This window comes from Arvicola amphibius, chromosome 6, assembly GCF_903992535.2.
Source record: "Arvicola amphibius chromosome 6, mArvAmp1.2, whole genome shotgun sequence".
Classification (NCBI taxonomy): domain Eukaryota; kingdom Metazoa; phylum Chordata; class Mammalia; order Rodentia; family Cricetidae; genus Arvicola; species Arvicola amphibius.
Window position 1 is genome coordinate 107,784,263 of NC_052052.2, and position 15,808 is coordinate 107,800,070.

Sequence of the window (15,808 nt, forward strand, 5' to 3'; positions counted from 1 at the left end):
AGGAGAAGGGGGGGGAGAGAGAGAGAGACAGAGAAGTGGGGGAAGGGGAACAGTGGGAAGAGGCAGAAGCTGCTTCTTCGGAGAGAGGGACAGGGAGAGAGGCTAAGGCTACAAGCAGGAAGGAAGTGGGTGTGGCTTGTCTCTTAAAGAGACAGAGCATTACACATGCCAATATTTTTTTTTTATAAGAGATGGAATGACAAGTCCCTAGGTGTCTGTGATAAAATACGGTGACCAAAAGCAACTTGGGGAAGAAAGGGTTTATTTGACATCACTGTTTATCACTGAAGGAAGTCAGGACAGGAACTCAAACAGGGCAGTAACCTGGAGGCAGGAGCTGATGCAGAGTCCATGGACAAGTGCTGCCTACTTACTTGCTCAGTCTGCTTTCTCATAGGACCACCAGCCCAGATGCATCACTAATGATGGGCTGGGCCCTCCCCCACAAATCATTATTTAATAAAATGCTCTACAGGCTTGCCTACAGTCCAGTCTTATGATGGCATTTTCTCAACTGAAGCTCCCTTGAGCTCCAATGAGTCTAGCCTATGTCAAGTTGACATAAAATTAGACATAAGTGACCCACATACTGGGTCACTAATCACAAAGGGACTGAAAGCTCTATTTAGCTACATGTGGGGGTGGGGGGGGGGGTGGGGGGGGTGGTGGTGGTGGTGGTGGTGGTGGTGTGTGTGTGTGTGTGTGTGTGTGTGTGCATGTGGTTTGACCTATTTCCAAGTCAAAGATGGGATCCAGGGCTAAGTAGGAAAGCTAGAGGGAAAGACCTGCTCACAGTTCCATAGATAGCCACGGTCAGGGTTAGAGTCCTCCTTATATGCCCTACTATGGCCCTTCACTGCATGTAGTGCTGCTGATGTGGATCTGCGTCCCTGAGTCACGCCTTAGCAGCTGTTTCTGGGACCAGAAGCAGAAGGCAGGTGTAAGAAAACATTAGGGTCTCAGAGCTCCATCTTAGGTTACAAATTCATTGCTTTTTCTCTTCTGCAGCCAGTGAAGACTATCAAGGAAGCAGAGATCCTTTTCCTGAGAGTGAGACTTCCTGTCCCATCACCATTACAGGTATGGAGAGAGTATCCAAGAACAGACATTTGGCCATCAGGCAAGGACAGACAGTGGCTATGCAAGCTTCTCCAGCAATGAATAAGATGAGGAGGAGAAGCTGGGCCTTTCTGCCTTCCTGTCCTCCAAAGCAAGAACATGGCCATAGCAACACAATCAATGCAAGGCAGGCTGGGAAGATGACTCAGCTGGTAAGGTGCTTACCTTGTAAGTGTAAAGTGCTGGAGACCATCTTCAACAGAAATACCACTTACCAGGGTAGGGGCATGGGGGTCAGAAAAATTATTAAAGAGGATGAAGACAGAAGGGAAAAAAATTGAACAGAAAACATAGGATAGTATCAGGAAAGAGTTCCAGTGAATACTGAAATCCACCACGTTTAGTTTTCCATACACTTTTATACCCAAATACATAGAGGGAAGAAGACAAAATACTACTCTAACATGATACAAAGGGAAACTAGAATAGTTACTTACTTCAATACTTTGAGCCATCAAGCAATTAACCCATGAGAAAATCATTCTGTTGTTTAGGCAGTGAACCCACCCTATTCTAAATATCCTGAAGGCAGCTACTCCCAAGGTCAAACTTCCTATTTCAAAGGAAGAAGAAGTATGGTTGGATTTCCTGACCATTGGTCAGCGTGGAGTTGGTCTACCTGTATGGGCCATCTTAATGTCAAAAGAACCAAATAATCACATCCTAGGTCAGGAAGTGTAGCCCTAGCTGTTGTCAACAATTTTGAGCAACCTCAAACTCTCTGACCTTCAGACAAGGTGGAAATAGGCTTACATTTTGGGGCCTTCACAGTAAAGCATAAGGAACAGAGTTTGATCCCCCAGAAACCATGTTCAAAGTTTAAAGAGCTGTATATGGCAGTAGTTGGCTATAATCTCAGGGGTTTGTCATCATCTAGTTTAGCTGAACCAATGAGGTTCAGATTCAGTAAGATACCCTGTCTCAAAAAACAGAATGATCAATTAAGAAAGACATCTGATGGTGACCTCTGACCTCCACAGGTACATGTGCATGGGAACTTGCACGCGCACACACACACACACACACACACACACACACACACATGAATGTGTACACCTACTACACACACAAACAGTCTAATGGAAGTGTCAGAAGGAGAAGCCACATAACTGAGGTTGAGGTTTCCAGGCAGGCCCTGTCCACCTTGCCACTCATATCCTTTCCCCCAACAGAATGATGAATCCAAAAAGCCCCTCCTCTTCTGGCCTCATGCAGGCCTAAGCTTGCTATAAGCTAAGTATCTCCTTGTCTTTCTTCTCCACAGACTTGCAGCCACTCACAGAAGCAGTGACAACTAGGTCTATGGAGACCTTCATCCTGACAATGGAGTATCAGCTGGCAGGTGGGTCAGGTCATTTCATTTGTGGACAAATAGGGCAGCATGCCAGGATGTGGCCAGTCTGACCTGTTGAAATGACCCCTCCTTTTGCTGAGGTTTATAAGGGGAAAATATGACTTTTGATGCTCACATTGCTCAGAACCCTGTGGATTAGCTGTGGTGTGTTGGGAGTTGTATTGGCTACCTTTTGAATTGCTTTGGCCAAATGTCTGACAAGACAAACCGAAGGAAAGAGGGTTTGTTCTGACGGACAGCTCCAGGATCCGGTCTATCACTATAGGGATGCATGTCAGAGGAGACTGAGCAACTGATCACTCTGCATCTGCAGTTAAGAAACAGAAAAGCTGCCTGTAGTGGTGCACGCCTTTAATCCCAGCACTCTGAAAGCAGAAGCAGGCAGATCTCTGTGAGTTTGAGGCCAGCCTGGTCTACAGAGCAAGTTCCAGAACAGCCAGGAGTAAACAATGAGATCCTGTCTCAAGAAATAAAAGAGAGAGGGGGAGATGGAGTGAGGGAGGAGAGAGAGAGAGAGAGAGAGAGAGAGAGAGAGAGAGAGAGAGAGAGAGAGAGAGATGCTTTGCTCAGTTCACTTTCCTTTTCATGGAGCCTAGCACCCCAGCCCATGGAATGGAGCTGTCTGCTTTTAGAATGGGTCTCCTTACCTCAGCTAACCTAATCTAGATAATCTCACACAGACATGCCCAGAGTTTTGTCTCTAAAGTGACTCTAGGTCCTGTCAAGCAAAACAAACCAATAGCATCCCAAGAGTTAAACCTTAAAGCACCTTAAACCAGTTCCTCTCACATACATCTTCAAGAACAATGCCCCCAAACTTCAGTAAGGGACAAAGCCAAGACCCAGAGAGAGAAATAAAATTGCTCATAAACACCTCAGCTGTTCTTGGTAGGAGGTAAGAACATGCTGCCTGGACCACAGGGGGAAAATGGCAGAATCTGGAATGCAAGCACCTCCAGGAGATGTCAGTGTGTTTAGGATTTCTCATCTTGTTTCAACATTCCCCCATGAAGGAAGCTGCTGGTGAAGCCTGTCCTCTGAGCCTTCCTCAAGTTTCAGCTGCAGTCCACTCCAGAGGACAAGGGCCAGCCCCTTTCCTATGGGAAAAAGATGCCGTAGGCCCCAGCTGTGCAGGAGGTCCTTGTTCACTTACGGAATTTTCTCACCCGTTCTATGGATCCAGTTCCTTTACACCCACAATCCCCTCCAAAGCATGGCTCCAGTGCTCAACTTAAACCCCCTCTCTTTTGACAGTGGCCGGCTGCGTCCTCCTGGTCATCAGCATCCTTCTTCTGAGTGGGCTTACCTGGCGGCACAGATGGTGAGTCTGATGCTGTAAGAACTAAGTACCCCCAATGTCTGGTCTCTGCCCTGGCAGCATGAACACTGCCCAGAACCTGAACTCAGCTGACAGCCTGGGAAGATACACCCCTCAGTAAAGGGCGTACCGTGCAAGCAGGAGCACTTGAGTTCCATCTTTTGGGGAAAAACTTCGTAAAACACAAAACAAAAGCTGGATGTGATGGCACTTACATACACAGTTGCACACACATGCACACACATGCACACACATGGGGGTGGGGGATGGGCATGCTGGCACATTTCTTTCATCTTTGCACTCAAGTCTGGAGGCAGGAAGATCATGAGTTTTATTTTGAGGGCAGTCTAGGCTGAATAGAAAATAGCATGTCAACCTCAGTTACATAATAAGACAGACCTCAAAATAAATGACTAGATAACATGCCTAAGGATGTTTGTAGCTTGGTTATAGAGTGAGTGCCTAGCATGCTCGCAAAGCCCAGACTTGACCTCAGCACCAGGAGAAATCGAGCATAGTGGCACACACCTACAATCCCAGCACTCAAGAGGTAGAAGCAGGAAAATCAGATGTTCAGCATCATCCTGGGCTACATGAGATCACATATCAAGAAACTACATTATTTTTTTAAAAAGGGGTAAGAATGTAAAACCATCTTGAGAAAAGCCAATCTGTCCTCATTAGGGTCAACTGGGTGAGAGATATTCTGTCCCTGCTTAGTTTCGTTTCCTGTGGGTGTGATAACATACCCAGACAAAAGCAACTGAAGGGACAGAGGGTTTATTTGACTCGCAGTTCCTGGTTGTAGTCTATGGTTGTGTGGGAGTTAAGGTGGCCAGAACTTGAAGCGGTTTCTCATCTTACACCCACAACCAAAAGCAGAGAGCAATGGATTCATGCATCCATACTCATGCCCAGATCACTTTCTCTTTGTTTATACAGTCTGGGACCCAAGCCCAGGGGTGTGGGTTTAGGCTGGGCCTTCCCAGATCAATTAACATTGTGGAGACAGCCTCTGCAGACATGTCCATAGGGAACCTTGTCTAGGTAACCCCTCATTGAGCAATTCCCTTCCAGGAATTTTGGATTGTGTTAAATGGACAATTAAAACTAATCATCCCAGTCTCAAATGTGAAGGGCGTGCCCCTTCTGCCAAAGCAGGTTCTGGCCAACCCAGATACTCTTAAATTCTTTAATAACGTAGCCATAAGGTGGATAGGTGGGAATCCAGTTCCTTCCATTATCAAGTTGTTCCTCTGGCCTACTCTGGGCTGGTAACTTAAAGGCTGCTGGCTGAAGGAGTTCCTACAGCACCCCAGGGGTGGTTGTTCTAGGGACTATTCATAGCCTTAGCAATCTACCCATTTCCTTAAGGTGGTCTCTTGGGGTTAAGGGAATGAAGCAAGATGTCATATGCCTGGCAGTTTAGGGGCCTCAGTACATGTTAGATCTTCTCCCTGCTCAGGATGAGCAGCTAGCTGGCAACAGTCTTTCATTTGGGAGCTTGAAGACCAAAACACTCAGAACCAGAGGATAGGCACTTTGCGAGCGGTAATAGCTTAGAATGGTCATGATGGGAAGTAAAGAAGTGTGTAAACACCACATGAGTTCCTAAGACCTCCCAGTACCATCAGGGAGACAGAAATATAATAATAATATGACCCCTCTGGTCAAAGAACTTGATAAAAAAAAACAAAGCATGCAAACAAACAAACCCAAACATAAAAACCTTACCTCTGGGGGGTGTTGTGGCATAAATCTAAAATCCCAGTCCTGAGGAGTCCAGCCTGGGACTACATAACAAGACCCTGTGTCTGACCTAATTCACCTAATGGTGCCCTCTTGTGGCCAATTGGAAATCCTACCTCTGAATTACTGAAAAATATGATCTTGGCCAGAGTTATTTTGGTTATTTTGGAACAATTACTAGGAGCTAGGAGTGTGCAATAGCTGGCTTACGTTGGTTAAATTTTTGGGAGTTGAATCCAAGGCCTTGAGCATGCCAGACAAGTGTTCTACCCAGCCCTTTGAACTGTTTGGCTTTGTGAATATTTTCCTCTCTTTTTATGTTTTTTAACATTATGTTTTTTGGTGGGACTAGGGCATTTGACACTGTGTGTGTGTGTGTGTGTGTGTGTGTGTGTGTGTGTGTGTGTGTGTGTGGAAGGTAGAGGGATGGGGATGTCTTGAGGCTGGGTTTCATCAGGCTGGAAGGTAGCGAGATTCTGAGGTGAAATTCAAACTTAGAATCTCAGCGTTAGAGTGGAAGACTGTTATGTTCACACGTGTTTGGGGGGGGGGACCATGTCATACTGTGATACATGTGGTTGTGACTGAGTTAATCTTCTAGGAAGAAGAGTAGAAGAACCATCTAGAAAACTCGAAGCAGTCGGAGGCCAGGAGAAGCTAATGGGAATCATGAAGCTCAAGCAAAATCAAAGAAGTCAAACACTCACTCAACAGGTGTCTCCTGTTGATCCTTTGGGTTCTAGAAAGTTCTGAAGTCACAGGCTATAACCGCACATTAGGAAACTGCAACCCCATCACTAAACTGGACATTGCCACTGAAGAATGGGAGAGGACCCCACAGTACTCTGTGTTCTGTTCTCGTGGACATATGTGGATGGAAGCTAGAATAGCATGGACACTTTTTATACCATATAGAATACAGAGAAAAGTAGCTTTGGGTGACTTTGTTGTAATTTCCCAGTTTGGAAAGTCTACATAAAGCCTAGCACTAATGTAAATACTCTTTCTCGTCCTCCCTTGTTCTCCCTCATCCTCCCTCCTCTACCTCCTCCCTTGAGACCCCTCCCTGCTCTCACAAGCTCACCCTAGTCAAGTGGCTCCTTCATCAACCTCTGGTTGCCTCATGGCTCTTCTGACATCATCACTTGCTGGTCATCCTTTCAACTGGGGCTGGCAACTAGGACTCTCTCAGTCCTAGAAGGGAGCCAGCCCCTTTCCTGTTGAAGCTTCCGTTTTTGAATGTCTAAAGAACAGCAGCTTTGGATGAGCAGTTTTTGAATAACACCAAAGCAAGGGGTCAAGTTGTGGGGGGACTGTGGAGAGTCAATGTTCAGCAGTCCACGTCTAGGGTCAACGTCAGGAACAGAAGGCTAGGTCCTGGGACATGAATCATACTTATCTAATGCTTTCCTAATTGGCCACTCTAAGAGCTGGTTTCTTTGGGACTGTCTTCAGCTGCACTCTAAATTTAGCCTGCATTGATGCTTGTAGATGCAGACCTGGTACACATCATAAAAACACTGAGAAGCAAGGAATTCTTTCTATGTTTATGAAAGGGAGGAAAGAAATAAGGAAGCAGAGGAGGTGATTATACCAAAGATTAACTGTAGACTGGATAGCCCAGCCATCCTCAAATAATTCCCCTCCAAAATCTCCCAATTCAGAGTCACCAGGAAGCCTTAGGAAACGGACTGCCGGGCCAGTCCAGTCTGAGTCAATAAGTATGGAATTTGGGTTTTTCACAAGTTCCTGGGTGGTGCCTGGATGTTGATCTCTAGACCACTCTCTGTGAACCACCAGGTTCTCCCTGTGTGCTCTCACCTTCTCTGGCTACCAAAAGCAACCGGGTTCTGGTGCGCAGGTCCCCGGGAACATTCTTGTTCAATCTCTTCTTGTAGGATTTCCTCTCAAGTGAGTTGAGCCAGATGTTCAAACATAACAGTGTTTTGGGGATTCACAAGAAACTTAAGCTATCAGTTTTCATTTCTGAAACAACTGGAAAATGTTACGGGAAGTCAAATGTCAGACAGAGCCCTTTTTGGTCTTTATTATGACCAAGTATAAACCAGAATTTTCCTCTTTGGTCCCACCCCTTTCCAAAATATACTTTTTTTGGGAAAAGAAAAGCTAAATAGAATCTCAAATCACTAATTTTAGAAAAGAAAAGGAAATGCTAAAATCTTTCTAAAGAGCTGTAGTTAGTGGCACAAACTTGCAAGCCTAGAACTCAGGAGGCTGAGGCAAGAGAATCACAGCAAGTGTGAGGTCAACTTGACCTACATAGCAAAAACTCTGCCTCAACCGCCACCCTTCCCATAAAAACAATCTTACTTGCATAAAATTAAATTTTTAATGTACATCTGTTTATCACATGTGTGCCTGGTGCCCAGAGAAGCCAGAAGAAGATGTTGGGTCCCCTGGAACAGCTGGTCATGAGCTGCCATGTAGGTGCTGGGAACTGGACCCCTGCCTGTGCCCTTAACCACTGAGCCATCTCTCCAACTCAATAAATTGAATTGTATTGTCCTTGCTCATTAGGGAGATGGGGATATAATAACAAACTTTTTCTTGATAATACTAAGATATTCTTTAACTATTTTACTCTCCTTCACAAGTGTATGGTGGAATTTTCTAGAATCTACATGTGTAATGTTGTCATCACTCTGGTGTTAATGTATAAGGAATTTATCTTGTTGTTTATAAAATAATAAATGATGTTTTAAATTTTTCTTGGTTTTAGTTTTTAAAGATGATTAATATTGATAGAAACTCAGTTACATTAAGAAAGCTTTTTGTTGTTGAGGTTTCTGTCCTGCCCGGTTCCCACAGATGTTAGTTCCCAAAGAATCACACAGAAGTTTACATTAGTTATAATGTACCTTCTCCACTACTGTGGAGCGTACCCTCTAAAACTGTGAGCCAAAGCCAACCTCTCCTCCCCTAAGTGACCTCTGTCAGTTGTTTTGTGCTAGTGATGAAAAAGGCAAGACAGGGTTTGGAGGCTCATGGGAGTAGCACAGCCACACTCAGATACAGCTGAGATGTTGGAATTATCAAGGGTGGGGTGTATAACAATAGAAAATTATCCTTATGACGGAGATTGCTATGGCACCCTAAACCCATTCTTCCCTTCTTCCACTTGCACCAAAGGCTCAAGATTTTAGAAGAATATATCTTGTTGGTGTTCTAATTCCTTTATACTGCCAACTTGGCACAACCAAGACACCTGGGAAGAGGGAACGCCCCTTGATCAGATTGTCTTCACTGACAATTGCTATGGAAAAGGTCCAGCACTCTGAGGAGCATCATCCATAGGCAGGTAGACTTGGGCCATGTAAGTAAAGTGGCTAAGCATGAGCCAGCGAGTGAGCCAGCAATCAGTGTTCTTCCACGGCTTCTGCTTCACTTTCTGCTTGAATTCCTGCCTTGATTTCCTCAATGATAAGATTGTGACCTGGAACTATAAGCTAAAATAAACCCTTTCTTACCCATAGCTGCTTTGGGCATGATAATTATCACAGCAACGTAAAAGTAAAACAGAGCAACGTCTTTCTCTCAAGTTAATGATGCCTTTCTCCAGCCTCCTTTGCAGCTACATGTGGCCATGTGGTTATGTTTCAAACACAGAGCTAGGAGTAGAAGCCATGTGTGCAATGTCTGGGCTGTGCCTTGAGTGTGAGCCACATTTTCCTCTCTGAGTTCTTCTCACTGGCAGGCGCATGGTCTTGTAGTGGGAGCTAGAACCACCAGCAGGATAGAAACCCATTTTAAATTTGACGAGGACACAAAATTGAAGACATCTAGGCATTTGTCTGGTGCCAGGAAGAGTTGCAACATGGCTGATTGTACTGGACTATACTTTGGCCAGATACACCACTCGGATGGAGGCCACTATGACTTTTCCCTTGGTATAACAAAACCGGCAATCACTAACGCCTGTGCTGTCATCAGAGCGACACATACCCTCTTCCCACTCCAAAATTTTCTCTTGTGGTAATAGTAACACCAAAATATTTTCACTAAGGAGGGAATCAGCTTTTGACGTAGGAGCAGAGTCAAGTAACTACTCGTTTTAAAGTACATGACTTTCATCTGAGCATTTGCCTCCGGTAGCTCAGTACACAAGGTGAAATGGCATGAGACCGCCCTCCTAATTGGACTACTCCCTTAATTGTCTTTGGAGATGCAATCAACTTACTACAACCTTGAAGGATTTATAGAAACTGTGGAGGATGTCTGGAAATTGTTGGTCATATGGAGATATTCCCATCAGATGAGATTTCTAGGTAAGTCAAGAATCAGAAAGAGAAGGCTGCTGAATGTTCCAAAGCGCCTCCTCTGATTTCCAGGCCACACTTCAAGAGGTGAGAGATAAAATACATCTTCTCTTCTGATGCAATATTAAAGATTTGTGGGCTTTTTTTTTCAGTCTGGCCTCTTAGTCCTCCATCAAAACCTTATAGAAAGGGACCAGTGAGATGGATCAGTGGGCAAAGATGCTTGCTGCCAAGCCTGATGACTGGCTTCAATCCCTGCAACCCACATGTTTGGAAATAGAGAACTGGCTCCATTAACTTGTCCTTTGAACTCCACATGTGCACCATAGTACAGGTTTCTTCCCAACACACACACACACACACACACACACACACACACACACACACACATCTGCACACACATACGCACACACAACCTTTATAGAAAGAAAAGAAAACTAGAGGCAGAAGCTGGAGATACAGGCTTCATGAAGCTAAGTTGTGTTAGGATAAACCTAACACGACTGGTGACATAGAAGAGAAAAAAATCTACAAATTTGGTATTTTTGTTGCTTGAGACAGGTCTTCATTATGCAGCCTACACTAGTCTTGAGCTTGCAATCCCATTTCAGCTTCCTGAAATTGCAGGCATGCATCTACATATCCAGCTCTAAATTTTCTTTGAGCCTTAAACTTCCTATGTATTGAAGGAAACCCTTGAACTGGTCCTCTTGTCTCCACCTCTTGAGTGCTGGGATTACAGGCACACACTACCATGCTTCATTTATGCAATGCTGGAAATAAAATATTGGGCCTAGTGCAGATTAGGTAAGCACTCTGACAAATCAAAGTATAAAATAGAATTCTGAGACCGATGCCAGGGAATCCTCTAATCCTTCCCTTTTCTTCTCCAAAACTGCAATTAGAGTCCTAAATTCTGCCCCGTAGGCTGGTGAGAGAGCCCAGATAAACCTGAACTCTAGTGGAAAATGCACATGAAGGGAACTTCCGGTCCACATACATGGAGATGCAGGTTTGGAAACCCTGCGAGGACACCTACATGCTCCCTCGCTGGTGATGCATGAAATACTGCTTTTCAGTTCACAAGACAAGGAACTCAATGGTGTGCATGTCCCTTGTAACCACCTATGCATAGATTTGGGAACATAAAAATCACTAGATGTTAATCTGCTGCGTTGAAAAACATTCCACCTGACATGTGACCAGAAAAGTGGAGGAACAGGAAACAAACCGAACTGGTTTCCTTCCTACCCACTTGCGGCCTCACTGTGAAGGAAAGGGGAGAAATAGATAGTGAGGTGGTCCAAAGCTTCAGTCTTCTTAATGCTTTGTGATTTGAGGAGGAAAGGTAGCTCTAATCTACAGTTCCCTGTTAAACTGAGGTCCCTGAAAATTTAGCAGTGTCTAGTTGTATGTTGAGACAAATCACTACAATTGCAAGTCTTGCAGACTAGAAACGGGAAAGCAAGGGTAAATTAGAAACATCCCTATGAATTTTCCTCTGGTACATGTGGTCCAAACAAGACCCAAATGTTCCTACTTGCCCAACTCGTGAAAAATGGTTAGCTGAGGGCATGAACAGGCATACCTTCCTGAGGATTAATAAGGAAGGTGCTCAGAACCCTACTATAAGCCCACAGGAAACTGTGTCTCCAGTGGGCATCTTTGCTGGGAATTGAATGGACACCTACAGATCTGCAGGCTGCAGCTGCCTGCTGTACTCTCTCTCCATCATAAAGCATCTTTGACATCTTTACACACATAGGACAGAAAGGGAAGTGAGGCTTCTTCCTGCAATGTGTGACTAGACAAAGCCTCCTCCCTTGTCCTTCCCAGAGTGCCTGACAGCTGGGATTCTAGCAGTAAATACCCAAGGAAGAGAGGATGAGAACACACAGGTCAAATTTTAAACCAAATACTAATTGAGTTAATAATTGACTTAGAAAATTACTGAAGTGTAAAGGAAACAAACTTGGGGGACAAAGTTCAAACGAGGACACCTTGTAGACCAGGAGTTTAGAATCAGATCTTAAATGCTATGAATCTAAAATATGATTCTGGCCCGGAGTTCTTAGGCCAATCTGTTCCCTTGTCTTAGTAAAAACACACGTGGTATTTTTGCTCCACAAAGGACATATTTGGGAGTCGTGGCCTTTTGCTTCCCTTGTCAACAATGCCCATCCTTGGCGATGTCTTAGGGTTAGCTGTTTTGAATGAGAAAACATCTGCTACAATTCTGCATTGCTTACTTGAGCAAACACTTGAGAAGAAACAGCTCAAGGGAAGGAGGGTTTGTTCAGGATTGCTGTTCTAGCAGATGCAGCCCATCCTGAGCGGGGGACGAAAGGCAAGAGATGTGGAAGGAGATTGGGACATCTAAAATCAGAAAGCAGGGATGAAAGGTGGTGCCACCCACATTCAGGGTGGATCTCCCCTGTTCAGTAAAGTCTTTCCAGAAGCATCTTCATAGACACAGACAAAGGTGTGTTTCCATGGTGATTCTAAATCCAATCAGATTGACAATCATAATTAACAATTATAAATTTAAAGAAATCCTAGAAGACATATTATGGGATACATAGGCTACAAGGAAAACACATCATAGTATCTCAAAGTAGGTATAAACGTTCATAAACGTTTGGTGGCCCACGTGGGGAAAATCCTCTTCACCACCCTCATAAGCTGAGGCAAGGCCATAGGATTTACTCTAGCCAAGAAATATGATAGATGCATGCATACCCATTCCCCAAGCTGAAGCTTGAAGAAATAGCACCTGCCCCTTGCCCACTCTTTCTCTTTTCCTGCCTCAGAATTTGAAGATAATTTTTTTCTATCAATGTACCAGGTTGTGAAGACCAATTGGAACATACGCTTAGCCAAATTTTGATACAATGTAGTTCAAATACATAACACACTTAATGAGGGAATCTTTGTTACTGAAGCTTCACCTGGCTAATTATGACAAATATGTACACTTCCAGACCCACATGGAAATTATAGCTGCTTCTTCCTCCATGCTGGCTAGCTGTCATGGTGTTAGGAGGTGCTGCATAGGCTGTTGGGGAGAATTCTCATCAACAGTCTTACTCAGCTATGGATCCTGTCTGCTGCACTACTCACCTGCTGGGCAAGATATGCCCATTGGTGCAATAGCAGCATGATTACTGTGGGGTAACCAACCACTTATGCTTAGATTTGAGGCCTGTTCCATTCAACTTATGCCCGGTGTGGTAGTTTGAATGTTGGCCCCCATAAGCTCATAGGAAGTGGTGTTATTGGGAGGTGGAGCCTTGTTGGAGCAAGTGAGTCACTGTGGGGATGGACTTTGAGGTCTCCTTTGGCTCAAGTTTCACTCAGTGTGACACTCAGACCATTTGCTTTTGCATGAAGGTCAAGATGTAGGAATCTTTTGACTCTTTCTTCAGCACCATGTCTGCCTGCACACCACCATGTCTGCCTGCACACCACCATGTCTGCCTGCACACCACCATGTCTGACTGTACATCATGATGATAATGGATTAAACCTTTTTAAAATGTAAACCACCCCAATTAAGTGTTTTTCCTTTATAAGAGTTGCTGTGGTCATGGTGTCTAATCACAGCAATAGAAATCCTAACTAGTATTAACTCTGTTATATGGTTATTACTGGTCACTTTTATACAGATCTATAGTAAAAAGAAGCAAGCAGAGAAAGAAAGATTACAAAATATACAACTTGAGGAGAAAAGGAGCACTAGGAGTGGGATGGAGCTAAATGTTTAGCATTTTCACAATTACCACACTTAGTGGGTTAGCCAGTTTCTCAAGGCTGTGACAAAATATATAATAAAAGCAATGTAAGAGGAAGATTCATTTTAGGTCACTGATTTAGAGGTTGTGGTCCATAGTCTCTTGCTTCTTCTGCTTTTGTTTTGGAATGTGGTGAGGCAGAGCATCATGGCTACTGGGAATACAGAGGCAACTGCTCACCATATGTCCCCAGAAAGTAGAGAGAGGTTGGAAGGGAATAGGGATAAATAACTTGAAAGGAGTAAGATTTATTTTGGTTCATGACTTAGAGATTTAAACCCATTGTTGCTTGGTCCTTTTGCCTCATGGTGAGGAATAGCATCATGGGACATGTAACAGAGGAATGTTAATCACCTCACGACATCCAGAAAAAGGAGAAAGAGCTTGATTATATATATATATATATATATATATATATATATATATATATATATATATATATAAACTTTCTCCCCTAAATACATTAAAGTATGAATCCATACATGAATTAGTCTTCACATGAGGGCAGAGCTCTCATTATCCAGTTACTGCCTGCTACAGTTTCATGCCTCTTTCTGTGCTAAAATACCCTTACCAAAAGCAACACAGGGAGGAAAGGATTTACTCATCTTAGAATTCCAACTCCTGATCCGTCATTGAGAAATCAAGGAAGGCACTTGAAGGCAGTTTGCTTCCTATATCACACAGTACTCCCTCTGACCAAGAACTCACTTCACAGCCAAGAAGAACAGCAAGAACCGTAGACGATGCTTGTATCTTGATAGCTTTCTTACACAGTTCAAGATTTCCTGCCTATGGGATGGCGTCACCAACAGTAAACTGGATCCTAACACATCAGTTAACAAACCCCCCCACAGACATGCCCACAGGTCCATCTAACCTAGGCAATATATTCTTCCTTTGCCCCAAGTCAACAAAAGTAAAGAGTGTGGTTTCAATATAGAAAACATTCAGAGTCTTAAATAGATATGATCAGAAAAAAGAACTTCTCCATGTCACACTAGCATTAAATACCAAGAGTACAGGGCAAATAAATACTAAATTATATAAAGCTTAAAGAGAGAGGTAGCAACTTACTTATAAAGTCAGGCTTATCATAATCACATCAGACCTCTAAGCAGAAACCCTAAAATCCAGGAAAGTATGGAATGGTATACTTCAATTCCAGAAAAAAACTGGAAGTAAAAATAAAGACCTTTGAAGATAAGCACAAATTAATACAATTCATGATCGCTTGGCTAATATTGAAGAAGATAATTAAAACTTCCATACATAAATTAAAAAAAGAAAGTCGCAATCCTGAGAGCTCAAAAACAAGCAAACAAACAAACAAACTTTACAAGAGATGGATGAACAAATGAGCATTAGGAAAGAATGGATCGCCCTTAGCGCTGTGGAGAGAGTGTGACGGAGCCGCCCTTCGTTGTCAGCCAGGAACGCAGCGTCGCTCCTACTTAGCTGCTGTCGATCCCGACCGACGCCGCCGAGATGGCAGCTGCCGGCGCCCGAGGCCTGCGGGCCTCCTACCACCGATTCATGGATAAAGTGGAGTTGTTGTTGCTGGAGAAATTGAGGCCGCTATACAACCACCCGGCAGGCCCCAGAACAGTTTTTTTCTGGGCTCCAATAATGAAATGGGGATTGGTGTGTGCAGGATTAGCTGACATGGCCAGACCTGCAGAGAAACTCAGCACAGCTCAGTCCACTGTGCTGATGGCTACAGGATTTATTTGGTCAAGGTACTCACTTGTAATTATACCCAAAAATTGGAGTTTGTTCGCTGTTAATTTCTTTGTGGGGTCAGCAGGAGCCTCTCAGCTGTTTCGTATTTGGAGATATAATCAAGAACTCAAAGCTAAAGGAATCCAGTAGGAGTTCCTGATCACCTGAAACATCCAGATGTGGACAGAAACATTGGAACCTAGTTTATTTAATTATTGATAGGTGATGATAACTGTCCTGATAACATTTGAAAAGAATGAAAAGAATCTAACTGTAATTAATAGCTAGCACTTGACTCCACAGAAAAATAAAGCAAACTTTTAATAACAGTCTCTTAAAAAAAAAAAAAGGAAAGAATGGATCATGTTCAATTCAGTAAACCAATACATTCTAGAAAATGGGTAAGGGAGAAGGAACAAATCGACCAGGAAAAACATTACAGGAATCAGTGCATACCTCTCAATGATAACTATGAAAT

At 43.7% G+C, this 15,808-nt stretch overlaps 2 protein-coding genes across 2 annotated transcripts in view; both read left to right on the plus strand.

Annotated features, from left to right (window-relative positions):
• Il2ra (interleukin 2 receptor subunit alpha) overlaps positions 1-7,848 on the plus strand; it is a 53,116-nt gene extending 45,268 nt beyond the window's left edge. Inside the window, exons 6-9 of the mRNA XM_042055322.1 lie at positions 1,009-1,080; positions 2,384-2,461; positions 3,728-3,794; positions 6,142-7,848. Of these exons, the coding sequence (XP_041911256.1) occupies positions 1,009-1,080; positions 2,384-2,461; positions 3,728-3,794; positions 6,142-6,166 (242 nt within the window). The 3' untranslated portion in view covers positions 6,167-7,848. The remainder of the gene's footprint in view (positions 1-1,008; positions 1,081-2,383; positions 2,462-3,727; positions 3,795-6,141) is intronic.
• Positions 7,849-15,052: 7,204 nt separating this feature from the next.
• LOC119817593 (mitochondrial pyruvate carrier 2-like) lies at positions 15,053-15,659 on the plus strand. The gene has a single exon (XM_038334915.1). It carries the CDS (start codon positions 15,097-15,099, stop codon positions 15,478-15,480), a length of 384 nt encoding a protein of 127 aa, XP_038190843.1. The 5' UTR covers positions 15,053-15,096; the 3' UTR covers positions 15,481-15,659.
• Positions 15,660-15,808: the final 149 nt, after the last annotated feature.